This window comes from Chionomys nivalis, chromosome 4 (assembly GCF_950005125.1).
Source record: "Chionomys nivalis chromosome 4, mChiNiv1.1, whole genome shotgun sequence".
Taxonomy (NCBI): Eukaryota; Metazoa; Chordata; class Mammalia; order Rodentia; family Cricetidae; genus Chionomys; species Chionomys nivalis.
Genome location: NC_080089.1, coordinates 116,947,236 through 116,960,262, shown reverse-complemented (window position 1 = coordinate 116,960,262; position 13,027 = coordinate 116,947,236). Strand labels below are relative to the sequence as shown.

At 51.2% G+C, this 13,027-nt stretch overlaps 2 protein-coding genes across 5 annotated transcripts in view; one reads left to right on the top strand and one right to left on the bottom strand.

Moving 5' to 3' along the window:
- The window catches only part of Ulk4 (unc-51 like kinase 4), a 294,534-nt gene extending 288,008 nt beyond the window's left edge, over window positions 1–6,526 (top strand). For all 3 annotated transcript variants that reach the window (XM_057769024.1, XM_057769023.1, XM_057769025.1), the window contains 2 exons: window positions 1,891–1,976; window positions 3,625–6,526. In XM_057769024.1, the coding sequence (XP_057625007.1) occupies window positions 1,891–1,976; window positions 3,625–3,688 (150 nt within the window). In that variant the 3' untranslated portion in view covers window positions 3,689–6,526. The remainder of the gene's footprint in view (window positions 1–1,890; window positions 1,977–3,624) is intronic.
- A 108-nt stretch (window positions 6,527–6,634) lies between these two features.
- Ctnnb1 (catenin beta 1) overlaps window positions 6,635–13,027 on the bottom strand; it is a 29,007-nt gene continuing 22,614 nt past the window's right edge. For both annotated transcript variants that reach the window (XM_057769026.1, XM_057769027.1), the window contains exons 8-15: window positions 11,630–11,733; window positions 11,214–11,552; window positions 10,940–11,098; window positions 9,776–9,895; window positions 9,353–9,503; window positions 9,139–9,260; window positions 8,439–8,499; window positions 6,635–7,856 (exon numbers count right to left, since the gene is read on the bottom strand). In XM_057769026.1, the coding sequence (XP_057625009.1) occupies window positions 7,648–7,856; window positions 8,439–8,499; window positions 9,139–9,260; window positions 9,353–9,503; window positions 9,776–9,895; window positions 10,940–11,098; window positions 11,214–11,552; window positions 11,630–11,733 (1,265 nt within the window). In that variant the 3' untranslated portion in view covers window positions 6,635–7,647. The remainder of the gene's footprint in view (window positions 7,857–8,438; window positions 8,500–9,138; window positions 9,261–9,352; window positions 9,504–9,775; window positions 9,896–10,939; window positions 11,099–11,213; window positions 11,553–11,629; window positions 11,734–13,027) is intronic.

The following is a 13,027-nucleotide window of genomic DNA, read 5'->3' as shown; positions in this document are numbered from 1 at the left end:
TGTGACCTGGTGTGTCCCTGCCCCTGTGCTCAGACTGGGATGTTAGAGGGCTCTGGTAATGCAATGCTGTCAGATTGTCCCACGCCTGCAGTCAGGTGGGGGAAGGGGAGCCCAGCATTTGCAGTGTGAGCTTGCATTCCCAAGCCCCTCCCAGATTGGTAGCATCCCAGGGCCTTCTGGCTTCCAGGTCTTCCATTTTCTGTTTGTTGTGAAGCTGCCTATGTCCACAAGAGTGTGCCTATGTCCACATCAGAACCCAACATTGTTAGAGCAGAGGAAGGTGTTTCAGCTGCAGACTCCAGTGACCAGCTGCAGTCACTGCCATTGCCGGGGGTGGGGGGTGGGGGGGTGTTACAGGACACAGCAGAAGGGAAGGCAGGCAGGCAGGGAGCCGGAAAACTGTACACCCTGGGGGCTTGAGAACGCTCTCCTTCCCACGTCTCCAGTTGGGCATCTCCTGGAGCTCTGTCCACTTGTCTCTGGGGATTTCTAGACATGGGGTGTGTCAAGCTCAAAGTGGCCATGCCTAGTAAAACAGGTGTACCCAACTCAGGCATTTGTGGCCTTCTCCCCAGGCCAGCCTGCTGTTTGCCTGGCCAGCCTGCTTGAGCGCTCAGACTTGGCACCTATGCTCAGGGAGACAGTGAGTGGCACGTTGGTCCTTTCCCACTCAGCAGCTCTGGAACTCTGCATAGTAATGTCTAATATACTCGTCCTTGTAAGACAGCAGCTGCAATTAAAGTTCATGTGTGCCTCAAATCTCATTGTTTCCAGTGAGTTCAACTTGCTTTTTAAAAATTTGTGATATTAACTTCCCCTAACTTCTCTCACATCTCCCAAACATGCTTCCTCACCCAACTCTGTCCCTTAAAAAAAACAAACAAAAAAAAAAACCATTAGGTCCAGTTAATGCTGCCCATGTGCCCAGGTATGAGGTCACCCACTACATCATGGGAAACCTACCTGTGTGGGGAGCATTCCTGCCCACCCTGACCCCGTGCACACCTATATCTTGCAGTGGTGGCGACTAAAGCTGCCAGGTTCCTAGGTGCAGTAGCCATGTCCAGAACACAGCACTTGACAGCCTCCTCCCGACCCTCCAGTTCTCACGCTCTTTCTGCCTCCTTTCCCAAGACACCCCCTGAACCTTTAGTGTATGTTGGGGACACTGATAAAGATGTCACATTTAGACTGGACCTTCAGCTTTCTTCATGCTGTGCTCATGGTGTTATCATGGTCCAGTCCCTTGGCCACTTAATTGTCCCAGTAGTTCCCCAACCGTGCCTCCCACGCCGTCGTGTGGGTAAAGGCAGTCATCTCATGCAGTTTATGGGGTGACTTTTCCAAAGTACCGCCTCTGCATGCACCAAGCCTGCATGCGATCCCCTTTGGGGGCTCGGGGGAGCAGCAAACGGGCCTAGATGTACCTGATGCAGCCTGAAGTTTGTGCTCCCTCCGACCATCAGGGAGCCAGGGCTACCATCCTCTGATATCCGTCTTTCTGTGCAGTTCCTGTAAGTCACTCTCATGTCTCTACAGGAACCACAGTTAACAGCAGGTGAACAGACAGTGGGTCTCTTCTGCTCAGGACCCTGTGCACACCTAACTGCCCCTGTGAACTGTTTGTTCAGGCTCTTCTGAGAACGAGGGACGCCAATCCTGCTGTAGTTGCTATGACCAAGGGGAAAGACATGAACTTCTTGAGCAGTGGGGGTGACCTGAGGCCAGTCAGTGTCAGCTTCGTGGGGATGGGAGCAAGGCTGTCTTGAATTCACTAGCCTCTGTGATGTTACCTAGAACACAGGCTGTATGCTTACTGTGTGGGCCTGACACCCACCAGGACAAACCAGGGAAGGAGCAGATGACTGCTGTCATCTTCTCCCCTTGCAGGTCACCTCCAGTGAGAAGCACCTGGAAAGCATCAGGAACACTGGCGACCTTCTGCAGGCCCTGAGGCGCCTGGCTCCAGCTCACAGGTATGGGAGCCAAGCGGCTGATGCTTCAGGTCAGGTCAGCAAACGTTCTCGACCATTTTTGTCTCCTGAATCAGGGGCCACCATCTTGTGGCCTGTCACTGTACAATGGGACTCTGCCTATTGTGGAAACACAGGCCTGGTGGTGGGAGATCGTGGGAGTCAGCAGTCTTGGCCCTGACCACAGCACCAGGCTGCTTTCCTCAGCCCATCTTTAGGGGATCTACACGCAGCAGTGACAGCTAAGAAGTATGTCACACACACTGAAGGCAGGCGTGGCCCTCAGGGAAAGCAGGGCTGTGGCTTACTCGTCCACCCATCAGCTCAGCGCTGCAGCCTGGCCAGGATCCCCTACCCTGGGGAGGAGCCCCCTCCTAACCATCACTGGTATCTGGCATCTCCTGTGGTTTGTTTCATAGACAGTGTCTGGGATTCAGGGTCCACTTGAAAGAAACTGGCTGAGGCCCTGCAAGGCGATCCCATGCAGCAGCTCACACTCCAGTCCCGTAAGGTCAGGAAGAGAAGCTGGCTTGGATGGGAGGACCCTCCTCACCTGCCAGGACCCATGATGTGAGATGTAGGTCAGGAACACCGCTCAGTGCCCAGGGTGGACGGACCACTAAGCAGGGAGGTCCCCCCTCCTTCCTGCCAGCCATCTGGGCCTCCACACCTGCTGAGGCTGTTTGTCCTGAGACCAAAGGTAGCTTATTTTTGTGCTGGACTTAAATTTGGATCAAGTGTGTCCAAAGGAGGCTTAGTGTTCTTCAAGACTTGTGCCCTCTCCACCCACACTTCCAGGATGCAGGCAGCCATTGCCCTGTCTGCTGGGGTTTGCTCAGATATCCCCACCTGCAAGGGCTGGGTGAGTGGGTGACATGGCTTTGTTTAGATTTAGCCCTACTGGGAAGCTGGCCTTCCATCCATGCCAGTCCTCTGGGGCTCTGGTGGGCAGTGTGGCCCCAAATGACTAGCCAGGGCTCTGCCAGAAGAAGGCCAAGTTCAAAGACATTCCACCATCCATCAGGGCCTTTGATGGCAGAGCAGGAATGCATGCGTGGAACTGTCTCTGGGTGGCAGCCCCGTCCCCTGGCTGCGGCTCTCACGGTGCACTCCACCCACCCTCCACCCACCCGGTTTACTTGCTAACAGCTCTCTCTCCTTGCCTTTGAGAGTGCCTGCCACCCACGGTCTGCTCTCTCAGGGGGTTGCCCCAGTGCCACGCTTTTCTTTGCTGGCAACCTGGTTTACATGTGTCTCAAACATAACAAGCTTCTATTTTGAGCTCCTAATTGCCCACTTGCCATCTCCCAGCAGTATCCCACAGTTCCTGGTAGACAAGGCCCATAGTGGCCAGGACCTTGTCGTACAGAGCAGGGAGGGGCAGAGTGGGTGTGGGGAGGTCTGTGAAGCAGGGATTTGGGTTGGCAGGCAGGCTGCCCCACAGTGTTTGCCCCACAGGTCCACACAGGCAGCTGGTGCCCAGGTCCTGACGTTGAGGCACAGCAGGGACACATTGGCTCAACTGTGACTGTGGCACTGGGGCTTTAATATGGGCTTTTCTGAGAACCAGCTGGTCTTTCAGGTATGTGACCTTTAAAGGGAGCATTTGACCACTCCTGCCCGTTAAACACCATCTCTTTCTCTTCCACAGCTCGCCTGTTGACACCACTGTGGCTTCCTTGGCCCTAGAACTCCTCCAGGCTGTTGGACACTAGACAAGGCCGCACAAGGCTCATGGTCAGCTGCACCGTGAGATCAGATCCCACACATTTCTCCTTCCCACCAGCCTCAAGTGGAGCTAATAAAACCACCGGGCCAGAACCTGAAGCCTCAAGCCCTCTTCTTCCCTCTGCAGAGGCCAAGCAAGCCTCGGGGCCCCTCTGCAGCAGCTCCAGACCTCACCTTCCCGTGGTGTTCTGCAGCCATTTCTTTTCCTTCTCAGCAACAGAGGATTCCAAGAATTTTAGGGAGGCCTGGGTGAGATTCACACAGCAGTCCAGTGTGCAAGTGAGTGTGGAACATTAGCGTACACCCAGCTAGAGGGGATGGCGATGAACCAGCAGAATTGCTCATCCCTCAGACTTTACCGTTTCTGCCAACTGCTAAAGGTCTGGTGGATGCTCAAGGTTGTGGGGCTGCTGTGTGGGGTGGGGCCTGGGCAGTTTCAACTAGATGACCTTAGGCCTCTGGAACAGCTTTGAACCTGGTTTCTGGCCCACTTGCCGCTCCGGGCTGCTTCTGCGGGGAGTGGTGTGCACAGCCAGACCAGGTCAGGCAGGCAGAGTATCCCTCTGTAGCAGGGAGCACGGGCCTACATTCACCAGCAGCCCTGCTGTGACATGATCTCAATAGCCTGACAGCTCCAATTTAGCCTCACGACGAAAACAGCAACACTGTGCCTGACCACATCAAAGGCAGCCATGCCAATTACCTTTAGTCCCCACAGCCACCTGCAAGGGCCTCAGCTTCCTCTTGCCCACAAGGCTCCATGATTCAGGTTGAGTCCACTGTCCTGAGCATCCCCAAGCAGACTTGGCTGGAAGCTCTAAGACCTCACACGGCTCCAGAGGTGTCACCAGGCTGTGCGGCCTGGATGCATCATTGGACCAAGTGGGCGGGTGCTCTAAGAGAGAGGACCAGGTCTTATCTCCCTTTGTTCTGTGCTTGAGCTCTGGAATCCTGCAGGGAACTGCTTCAAAGCAATGGGACATTCCTCTTCCCCTCTCTCCCCTTTTCAGCAGAACACAGAGCAATCTAAAACAGGAAGGGCTTTAACATTCCAGAACATTCTGTTAGGTGGCTGGCTTACAGACAAGGGGCCTGTGAAGTAGAGCTCCTGTCTTACTAGAGGTTAGGCCTGCCTGGCCACTGCCTTCCCCTCTCAGTGCTGTGCCCTCCCCGACAAACTGCCGTGGAGACCATGAGGGCGCTGGGTGGAAAGAGAGCAAATACAATTCCTCCTCTGCCTTCCCTGAGCTCTAAGATTCTGGTGGTGGCCAGCAGTTCAGACCCAGGCTTCTGCCTCCACCACTCAGTCTTACTCACTAAGCACACAAGTGACAGGGAGGTGGCTGCCCAGGCCCTACCTTCGCCCTCTCCCCAACAGCTCCCAGTTCAAGCCCTTTGCTTTTAACCCACAGCCTGAGAGCAGAGCGGGATATGTTGGCTCCCAGGAAACTCCAGAGGGTAAATGGCCACAACCTTCCTGGAGGATCCTTAGGTAGCAATGGCGGTCGGCTATAGGCTCACTGCCATGCCCGCGTCATTTGTTTCCTGCACGAACTCCCAGGGGATACGGGGCTGACGTTTTCCTGTGCTCTGGCAGCTCTGGCTGTTAACAAGGTGAGTGTAGGATTCGCGTCTCCCCAATGGACAGCTCACAAGGTGCCCTTTACTGCCTTCCCCAGGCACTGAAACTAGAAAGCACTAATCTCCCCGATGATTACCTGCCACCGGGTGCAGCAGCCCCAGCCTCACCCATGCTAGAGGCAGCATAAAAAGGTCCTATCCTTGACCTCGCCAGCAGCTAGGAGTCCTGGGGTAGAGGACTAGCTGGTTTAGACAAGAGCCGACAGGCCCAGAAACAGATTCTGTTGAACTTTGTGCAGCAGGTGTTCACAAGGTGGCCCTGGTTCTGCTGTCACTTGTTTTGCATGTTCAAGACCCCGAATACCCCAAGGCCTGCAGCCACGAAAGCCTTGTTCTCTGCTTTTCTATTTATGTATCTCACAGCGATTTTCTGTTAAACCCAGCTCGATGAAGGACCACTGAAGAATGGTCAGACAACAGCTTGCTGAGCTGCTGGAGTTACTGTTACCCGGCGCTCTGCCTAACTGCACCTCAAGCCCTGACTGTCTGCAGTAGTTCTACTGGCCCCACCCAAAACGAACAAAGGGGCAGGGCTTCCATTGCTCAAGCAGATATTCCCGGCCCAGCTGTCTGGACCTCTCCTTTTGAAAAAGCATGCATGCCCTTCCCAGTGCACTCCTTTCTGGGATCAGCTCCTGCCTTCCACCTTGTCTGGACCCCAGCTGGCACCTCTGGGAAGGACACCTCCTGTGGACTAGAATGCTGGCTAACAGGCACAACCTTAAAATTCAGGAAGCCAAACAGCTCTCTCAGGCACAAAACATTGTCTCTTTGGAAGACCCAAACGTGAGTCTTACCAGGTCTACACAGGAAATGCACCAAAGCTGCTCGTCAGACTCACCGCCAGGACAGCTCTGCAGGGCCCATTCAGGTTCTGATTCTGTCCAGATAAACATTAGCATTTAAAAAGTGGAAGGGCTGCCCTCTCCAAGTGCTCTGTTCCTGTGCAGGGGGATGATACTGTCCAGGAGAGGATGACTTGGCTTCAGCTTTAGTATCACTCACTGTAACAGAGACTATTGTAGAAAATGCGCTTAGGTCCTTGGCCGAGAGGATAAAACTTGGAGTGCCGGCTACACAGGCTTGCTACGTCTTTGGGTCAAAAGCTGGGTCAGAAGCGCCAGGATCAGTCAGTCGCTTATTTAAGGCGGAAACACCCACACTTCCTCTGGTTTGCCTGGTCTCTGATGTAACATTGCTAATGGATGCTGAACCCTGACAGCCTGGGCACCCTGACGGCTCGTACCACATCCCTCACCATCCATCTTAGGACAAACCACATGACACAAGCGAATGAATTAAAAGTTTACTTCTGAACCATTTTATAACTGTTTCTCTTGAAGCATTGGATCACAGCAGGTTACAACAACTTTGGGATAAAAGGCAACTGGTAAACTGTCCAAAACAAGGCTCAAATAACACCTCTTACTGATGGACCCTACCGCACGTATCCCCGATAAAGTTTTTGTTCAAAAACATGAAATAGATCCACCTGCTTATTTTAAGCATATTAAAAAGGAAACTAACCGGACCATTTCTATCTGTCTATTTATACAAAAGGCTACACAATGTTACACGTCTCCAGATTACGATTAGCGTGATTATGAATTAGTGTTCTACACCATTACTCAGTTCTTAGAAATCAGAAATCGCTGTAGCAGGTTCACTAGAACATAACACTACGAGACTTAAAACTAACGGTTACTGCAGAAAATGAAAGCTACTTCAAAGCAAGCAAAGTCAGTACCATTACAGATATTAAAAAAAACAAAAACAAAACAAAAAACCAGCAAGGCTAGGGTTTGATAACGCCATCGTGTGATCCATTCTTGTGCACTCTTCACTGCGTGAGTCACTCCCAAATCCATTTGTATCATTACTCCTCGACCAAAAAGGACCACAACAAAAAGTTGACTTCGACTGTTCCCATAGGAAACTCAGTTGGTTAGTGTGTCAGGCACTTTCTGAGATACCAGCCCACCCCTCGAGCCCTCTCAGCAACTCTACAGGCCAATCACAATGCAAGTTCAGACAATACAGCTGTATAGAGAGAAAGGCTGCTATTAATGTTGAAGACAGCAAATGTTACTCGTCTGAGTTTAACGCTGCAAAAGCTGTGGCAAAAACATCAAAGTGAGAAACTTCCACACACGAACATCTCCTTCCAAGGTCTGTGTCTGTTTTGTGGCAGATTTACAAACAGGTCTAAAACCATCCCACCCCACCAAGTCTTTCTGAAGTTCTGTAGGCAGAGTAAGTGTTCCACCCACACTGGCTTTTACAAGCTGCTTACCTAAAGGACGATTTACAGGTCAGTATCAAACCAGGCCAGCTGATTGCTGTCACCTGGGGGCAGCCCATCCATCAGGTCCTGGGCATGTCCCAGATCTGGCAGCCCATCAACTGGATAGTCAGCACCAGGGTGGTGGCCACCCATCTCATGCTCCATCATAGGGTCCATCCCCAAGGCATCCTGGCCGTATCCACCAGAGTGGAAAGAACGGTAACTGGGATCTGGAAGAGAGGAAAGACAGGTTAACCGTGGTCAGGACATTTTACCAGGAACTAGTCTCCTAAGTAATTACACAACACCAGGCCTCACAACAGCTCCAGAGCCCACCACACACCACCGCAGTCTGCCTCCAACACGAAATTTGCCCTGGCAGAGCATGAGGCAGCAGGTTACTGTGCCTGGCTGCCTCAGGAAGCCTACCTGGCATGCAAACTGCCTATCTCAGGTGAGAAGCCAGGGCTCCAGCAGTTCCCGGGATAAAGCCTCAGGGATGGGGTGATGGCAGCGGCACTTTATGGGGCTCAAATCTGAACCAACTATCAATCACCCACCCCTGACCCTCCCCTCTCCAGACAAAGGTACGATGACAGGCTGTTTAATCAAAGAGGAAAAGTCGGGGGACAGAAAGGGCTGGCAGGAGGAGCATCTAACTGCAGCATGCCACAGCCAAGCTCCTGTGCTCCATTAAGACACTGCTGTTGACTCTGGAATTCAGGGACCACCTCAAGTGCAGCTACCACTTCCTCCACTCTAGGCTCCCAGGTGAGTGGGCCAGCCCTGGGGATCAATGCTTTACAACATACCATCCTGGCGATATCCAAGGGCTTCTCCCTGGGCACCAATGTCCAGTCCAAGATCAGCAGTCTAAATGGGTACAGGGCAGAATATAAAATTCCAAAACCACACTTGAATATTTATAAACATAAGATCAAAAGACAAAGAATGCAAACTGCACATAGCATTAAAATGTTCACTAATTCATTCTAAAAACAGCCATGCTGTTCCAGAACTAGAGGAACAGTAGTCAACAGAGACGCTGAGTGGGCAGTGGCTGGAATAGCAAAGGCATCAATGGGAACAGGTTTGGGATGTGGGTGTGGCAAGTCGAGGGCTCAGGTCAGAACATGCCTACTGAATACCCATCTCTCACATTACTCACTGTTTGGAACCCAAGACTGCACTCAACAAACACCACCCACTGAGACTGTGCACCCTAGTTGGGACTAAAGGGTGTCTAAAATGTACTTCTAGAGAAGTTTACCAGAAACCATGATTCAAATAACTCTGAGGGCGAATTAACAATACATTCAAGGAGAAAGTATATGTAAAGCAGCAGAAAAGCAGACTGTTGTAAACACAGAATTGATAAACTGACTCCCAACCAAGTGCTCAGCAGACTCTTTCCTTGCAGCCCTTCTTGTGTGTTACGCTGAGGCCCGAGAGAGACGGCTCGCAGACACCGCAGAACAAGCACTGGTTGCTGAGTAGGCCCCGCTTGCCTACCTCATTCCAAGCCATCGGCTCTGTCCTGAAGAGGGAACTGGTCAGCTCTACTGAAAGTCGTTTCTTGTAATCCTGTGGCTTGTCCTCAGACATCCGGAACAAAACAGCGGCTGCATAGGTTGCTGGGAAAGGAAGAGAAAGCGGCTCTTCAGGACAGGCCCAGCAACAGCGCACACGGCTAAGGCTAATGGGGCTGGGAGGCTCCTCTACTCACCCACGCCTTCGTTCCTGGAGTGGAGTAATTCTGTCAGGGGAGCTGTGGCTCCCTCGGCTTCAATGGCTTCTGCAGCCTCCTTGTCCTGAGCAAGTTCACAGAGGACCCCAGCAGCTACTCTTTGGATATTTTCAATGGGGGAATAAAGCAACTATGGAGAAAGCACAGAAACAAGACCCAATTAATCTCAAAATAAAGCAAGGCCTGTGCCCAAATGTACAAAGTTGCCCACTGTGGGGTGTCAAGAGCACCCACTTGGCTGTGTTACATGTCTGTGTTCACACAAGAGGTTCTCAGCCATGACCCTGCTCTTTGGAGGCTGTGCTCTGCCCCTCCCTCCTGAGGCTCTAGTCCCAACGCTCCTAAAAAGGAAGGTCTCCAAGTCTCTCAATTTTTAGGAACAAAAAGTCTGAAAGAACACACCTGCACAAACAGTGGAATGGTATTGAGTCCTCGTATTACAATTCGGTTGTGAACATCCCGAGCGAGGATGTGGAGAGCTCCGGTACACCCTTCCACGATCTCTTCCATGCGGACGCCCTCCTAGGAGAAAAGCCATCAACAAGCTGGCACTCTGAGCAGCAGTCGCTACTCTAGTCACACAGTCTAAGGTCCTCAGGATGGAGGGTTCCCGCACACTGGGTATCATTCTGATGGCAGCAGGCCTTCTCCCTGCACAGGGCCAGCAGTCCTCCTGTGCTCTGTGGTTTCTAGATCTGCAGGTTCAACTAACCACAGACTGATCAAATGTAGCAGCAGGAAAGCCTGTACCTGTGCCAAGAGCAGTCTGCCTCGAGCAACTCATTCTCTCTCCCCATGCACCCTACAGGGTTAGCATGACCCAAGGGCGAACATAGGCACAATGTAAATACCAAGAAGTTTTGCACAGGAGACTTGAGTTTCTGCAGATACAAACGCACAGACATTGAGGGACAATGTGTGTTCAGCTTTCCCATCCTTTAAACTCCAAAGCCAGCACACTTACTGCATGGAAGAGCACAACCACGCTGGGTACGCCGTAGTGAATGTGGGTCACCCTGATGGCTCTTCCCCTTTTTTTTTTCACAAGTGTCTGGTGACAACTTTACTCCAGGAGAATGACCACTGCTGGTATCTCCCAAGCCTACTCAGGCAGCACTGTGCTGAGTGCACTTTCTTCCTAACCTAGGACTGAGTTATATTACAACTCTGCGACTTTTATAGTCAACTGGATTTCTGTGAGAACACAGAACTTTCCTTAGACTGTAGGTGGCACCTTAAGTATGAGGCCATCCTATGGAGAAAGGAAATCCACAGAACTGCAGCATGGTTCTAAAACCTGTTGTGGCAGGCTTCCTCCTTTCTGTATTCTGATGTGGGGGAAGAAACTAACAGAGTTGGATTCAGATATGGCTGTGACAGATTTCCTGCACAGGCACTCAAGGCCTAATCCTTGTATTCCCATCTTTTCTCTGGAAACCAATGAAACAGGTCAGGTATTTTTCAGTCGTTAGTGGCCCTTCGGGCGGGGGTGGAGGCAGCATATGTATATTATGCATTCACGCACACACACCTCCAAACAACCAAGTGTCACCAAGATTTCCCTACCACAAACTGCTGCTGTGTTCCACCCATGGAGGTGCGCCGCTGGGTGTCCTGATGAGCTCGAACAAGCAGCTGAACTAGTCGTGGAATGGCACCCTGCTCCCGCAAAGGTGCGTGATTTGCTGGGCAAAGGGCAAGGTTTCGAATCAATCCAACAGTCGCCTACACAAAGGGAGAATTGGTGTACAACACAACCAAATCACAGGCAGCACTGAGTACACAAACACTTGGCAATCCCAAGTTAAAATCTCTATGCCCAGCAGTGCAGACAAGTTACCTTGATCAGAGGCCAGTGGGACGGGGGGTGCAAGAGCTTAACCACCACAGGTAGCCCATAATGAAGACGGACAGCATTCTGGGCCATCTCCGCTTCCTGATGCCGACTGGTCAGATGACGAAGAGCACAGATGGCAGGCTCAGTAATGTCCTCCCTGTCACCAGCTCGAAGGACAGTACGCACAAGAGCTTCTATACCACCCACTTGGCACACCATCATCTTGTTTTTGTAATTATTGCAAGTGAGGTTAGAAAGAATTCCAGCTGCACAGGTGACCACATTTATGTCATCTGAGCCCAGAAGCTGCACTAGAGTCCCAAGCAGACCTTCCATCCCTTCCTGTGGAGATAAAAACATGCTGAGTTCAGGGCTCATGGAGACCCAAGCACCAAGGCAGCAGTGTCTGCACAACGTACCTGTTTAGTTGCAGCATCTGAAAGATTTCTAAGAGTCCACAGACAGTTCTGAACAAGTCGCTGACTCGGATCTGTTAGGTGAAGTCCTAGCGCCTGCATCCCACCTACAAAGTTAGACAAAGCAATGGCTCTCAGCTAGGTGTGCCTGTCAGCTCTTACAGAAAGTGTCCCTAAGAACTTTTTCTCACTCTACTTTGCCAGTGACAACTTCTGTCAAACAGCTGCTGTTTCCTTATATCTTTAATGGAAACAGTGTCACCATTTCTGTCTGTCACTTGTACAGCCACTTCCAGAATAACCCTCAGCAGCAGGCTCGGTTCTGAGCTGCAGACGGAGCAGTGCACAGAGGCCATGGCCAGCAGTCACAAACAGTATGCTACAGAAGAAAGCACTGCAATCCCCAACAGTCATTAAGTTGCCATCAAGTCTTGAAGCACGAATGTAGACACTCTGGACTTGCACTGCAGTACCTTAGATAGTCAGGACTGCCTAGGCAACACAGCGACAGCCCATACAAAAAGTCACTTGAGGCCGGGCGGTGGTGGCGCACGCCTTTAATCCCAGCACTCGGGAGGCAGAGGCAGGAGGATCTTTGTGAGTTCGAGGCCAGCCTGATCTACAAGAGCTAGTTCCAGGACAGGCACCAAAAACTACAGAGAAACCCTGTCTCGAAAATCAAAAAAAAAAAAAAAAAAGAAAAAGAAAAAAAGGTCACTTGAAACACAACCCAGGTTCACGTTTCCTGTTTGGGTCTTTATCCTGACAACCCTTGCATAGCACCCACCTTCACCTGAAATCACTTCTGAACAATGAGACAGGCTCTCACCTCCTTGTCCACCTCCTCAAATCTGGCTAACACCTAGTTTACCTTTCCTCATGATAAAGATGCCTTCCTCACAGCTTACCCTAGCCGCGGGCAGTGACCTGTGTTGAGGCTGAAGCTCTGCCTTTCTTAAATGGCTGACCACTCTCCCCAAGACTTCCTCCCTTCCCTTTATACAACTATTAACTCAGAAAGCGCATCTTGCCCCAGATGTTCATCACTACAGCTCAAGAGACTTCCAAGACTCTAAGACACCCTTTCCTTTCCTGTCATAAACTCAGGCAACTTCTAGCTCTTAGCCTGGCTTTCCTGTCATTCTAATCCACCCTTTGAGCTGTCTGCTAATCTTTCTGTCATTCTGATTCGTTACTTCCTTTAATTATTTTATTAACAAATTGTCAAACCCTGACAGTTCCACTTAACCTGAACAATGCCAAAGTTCTTGCCAAAGGCAACTTCTCAGCGGTTTGCTCCTGGAGCCTCATTGCTGCTCTAAGACCCAAGGACTTACATCTGCTGTGTGTCTAAAGCTAGGCTGTTTCCTTTAGTGGTGTTCACTGCCTCAGTTATCAACC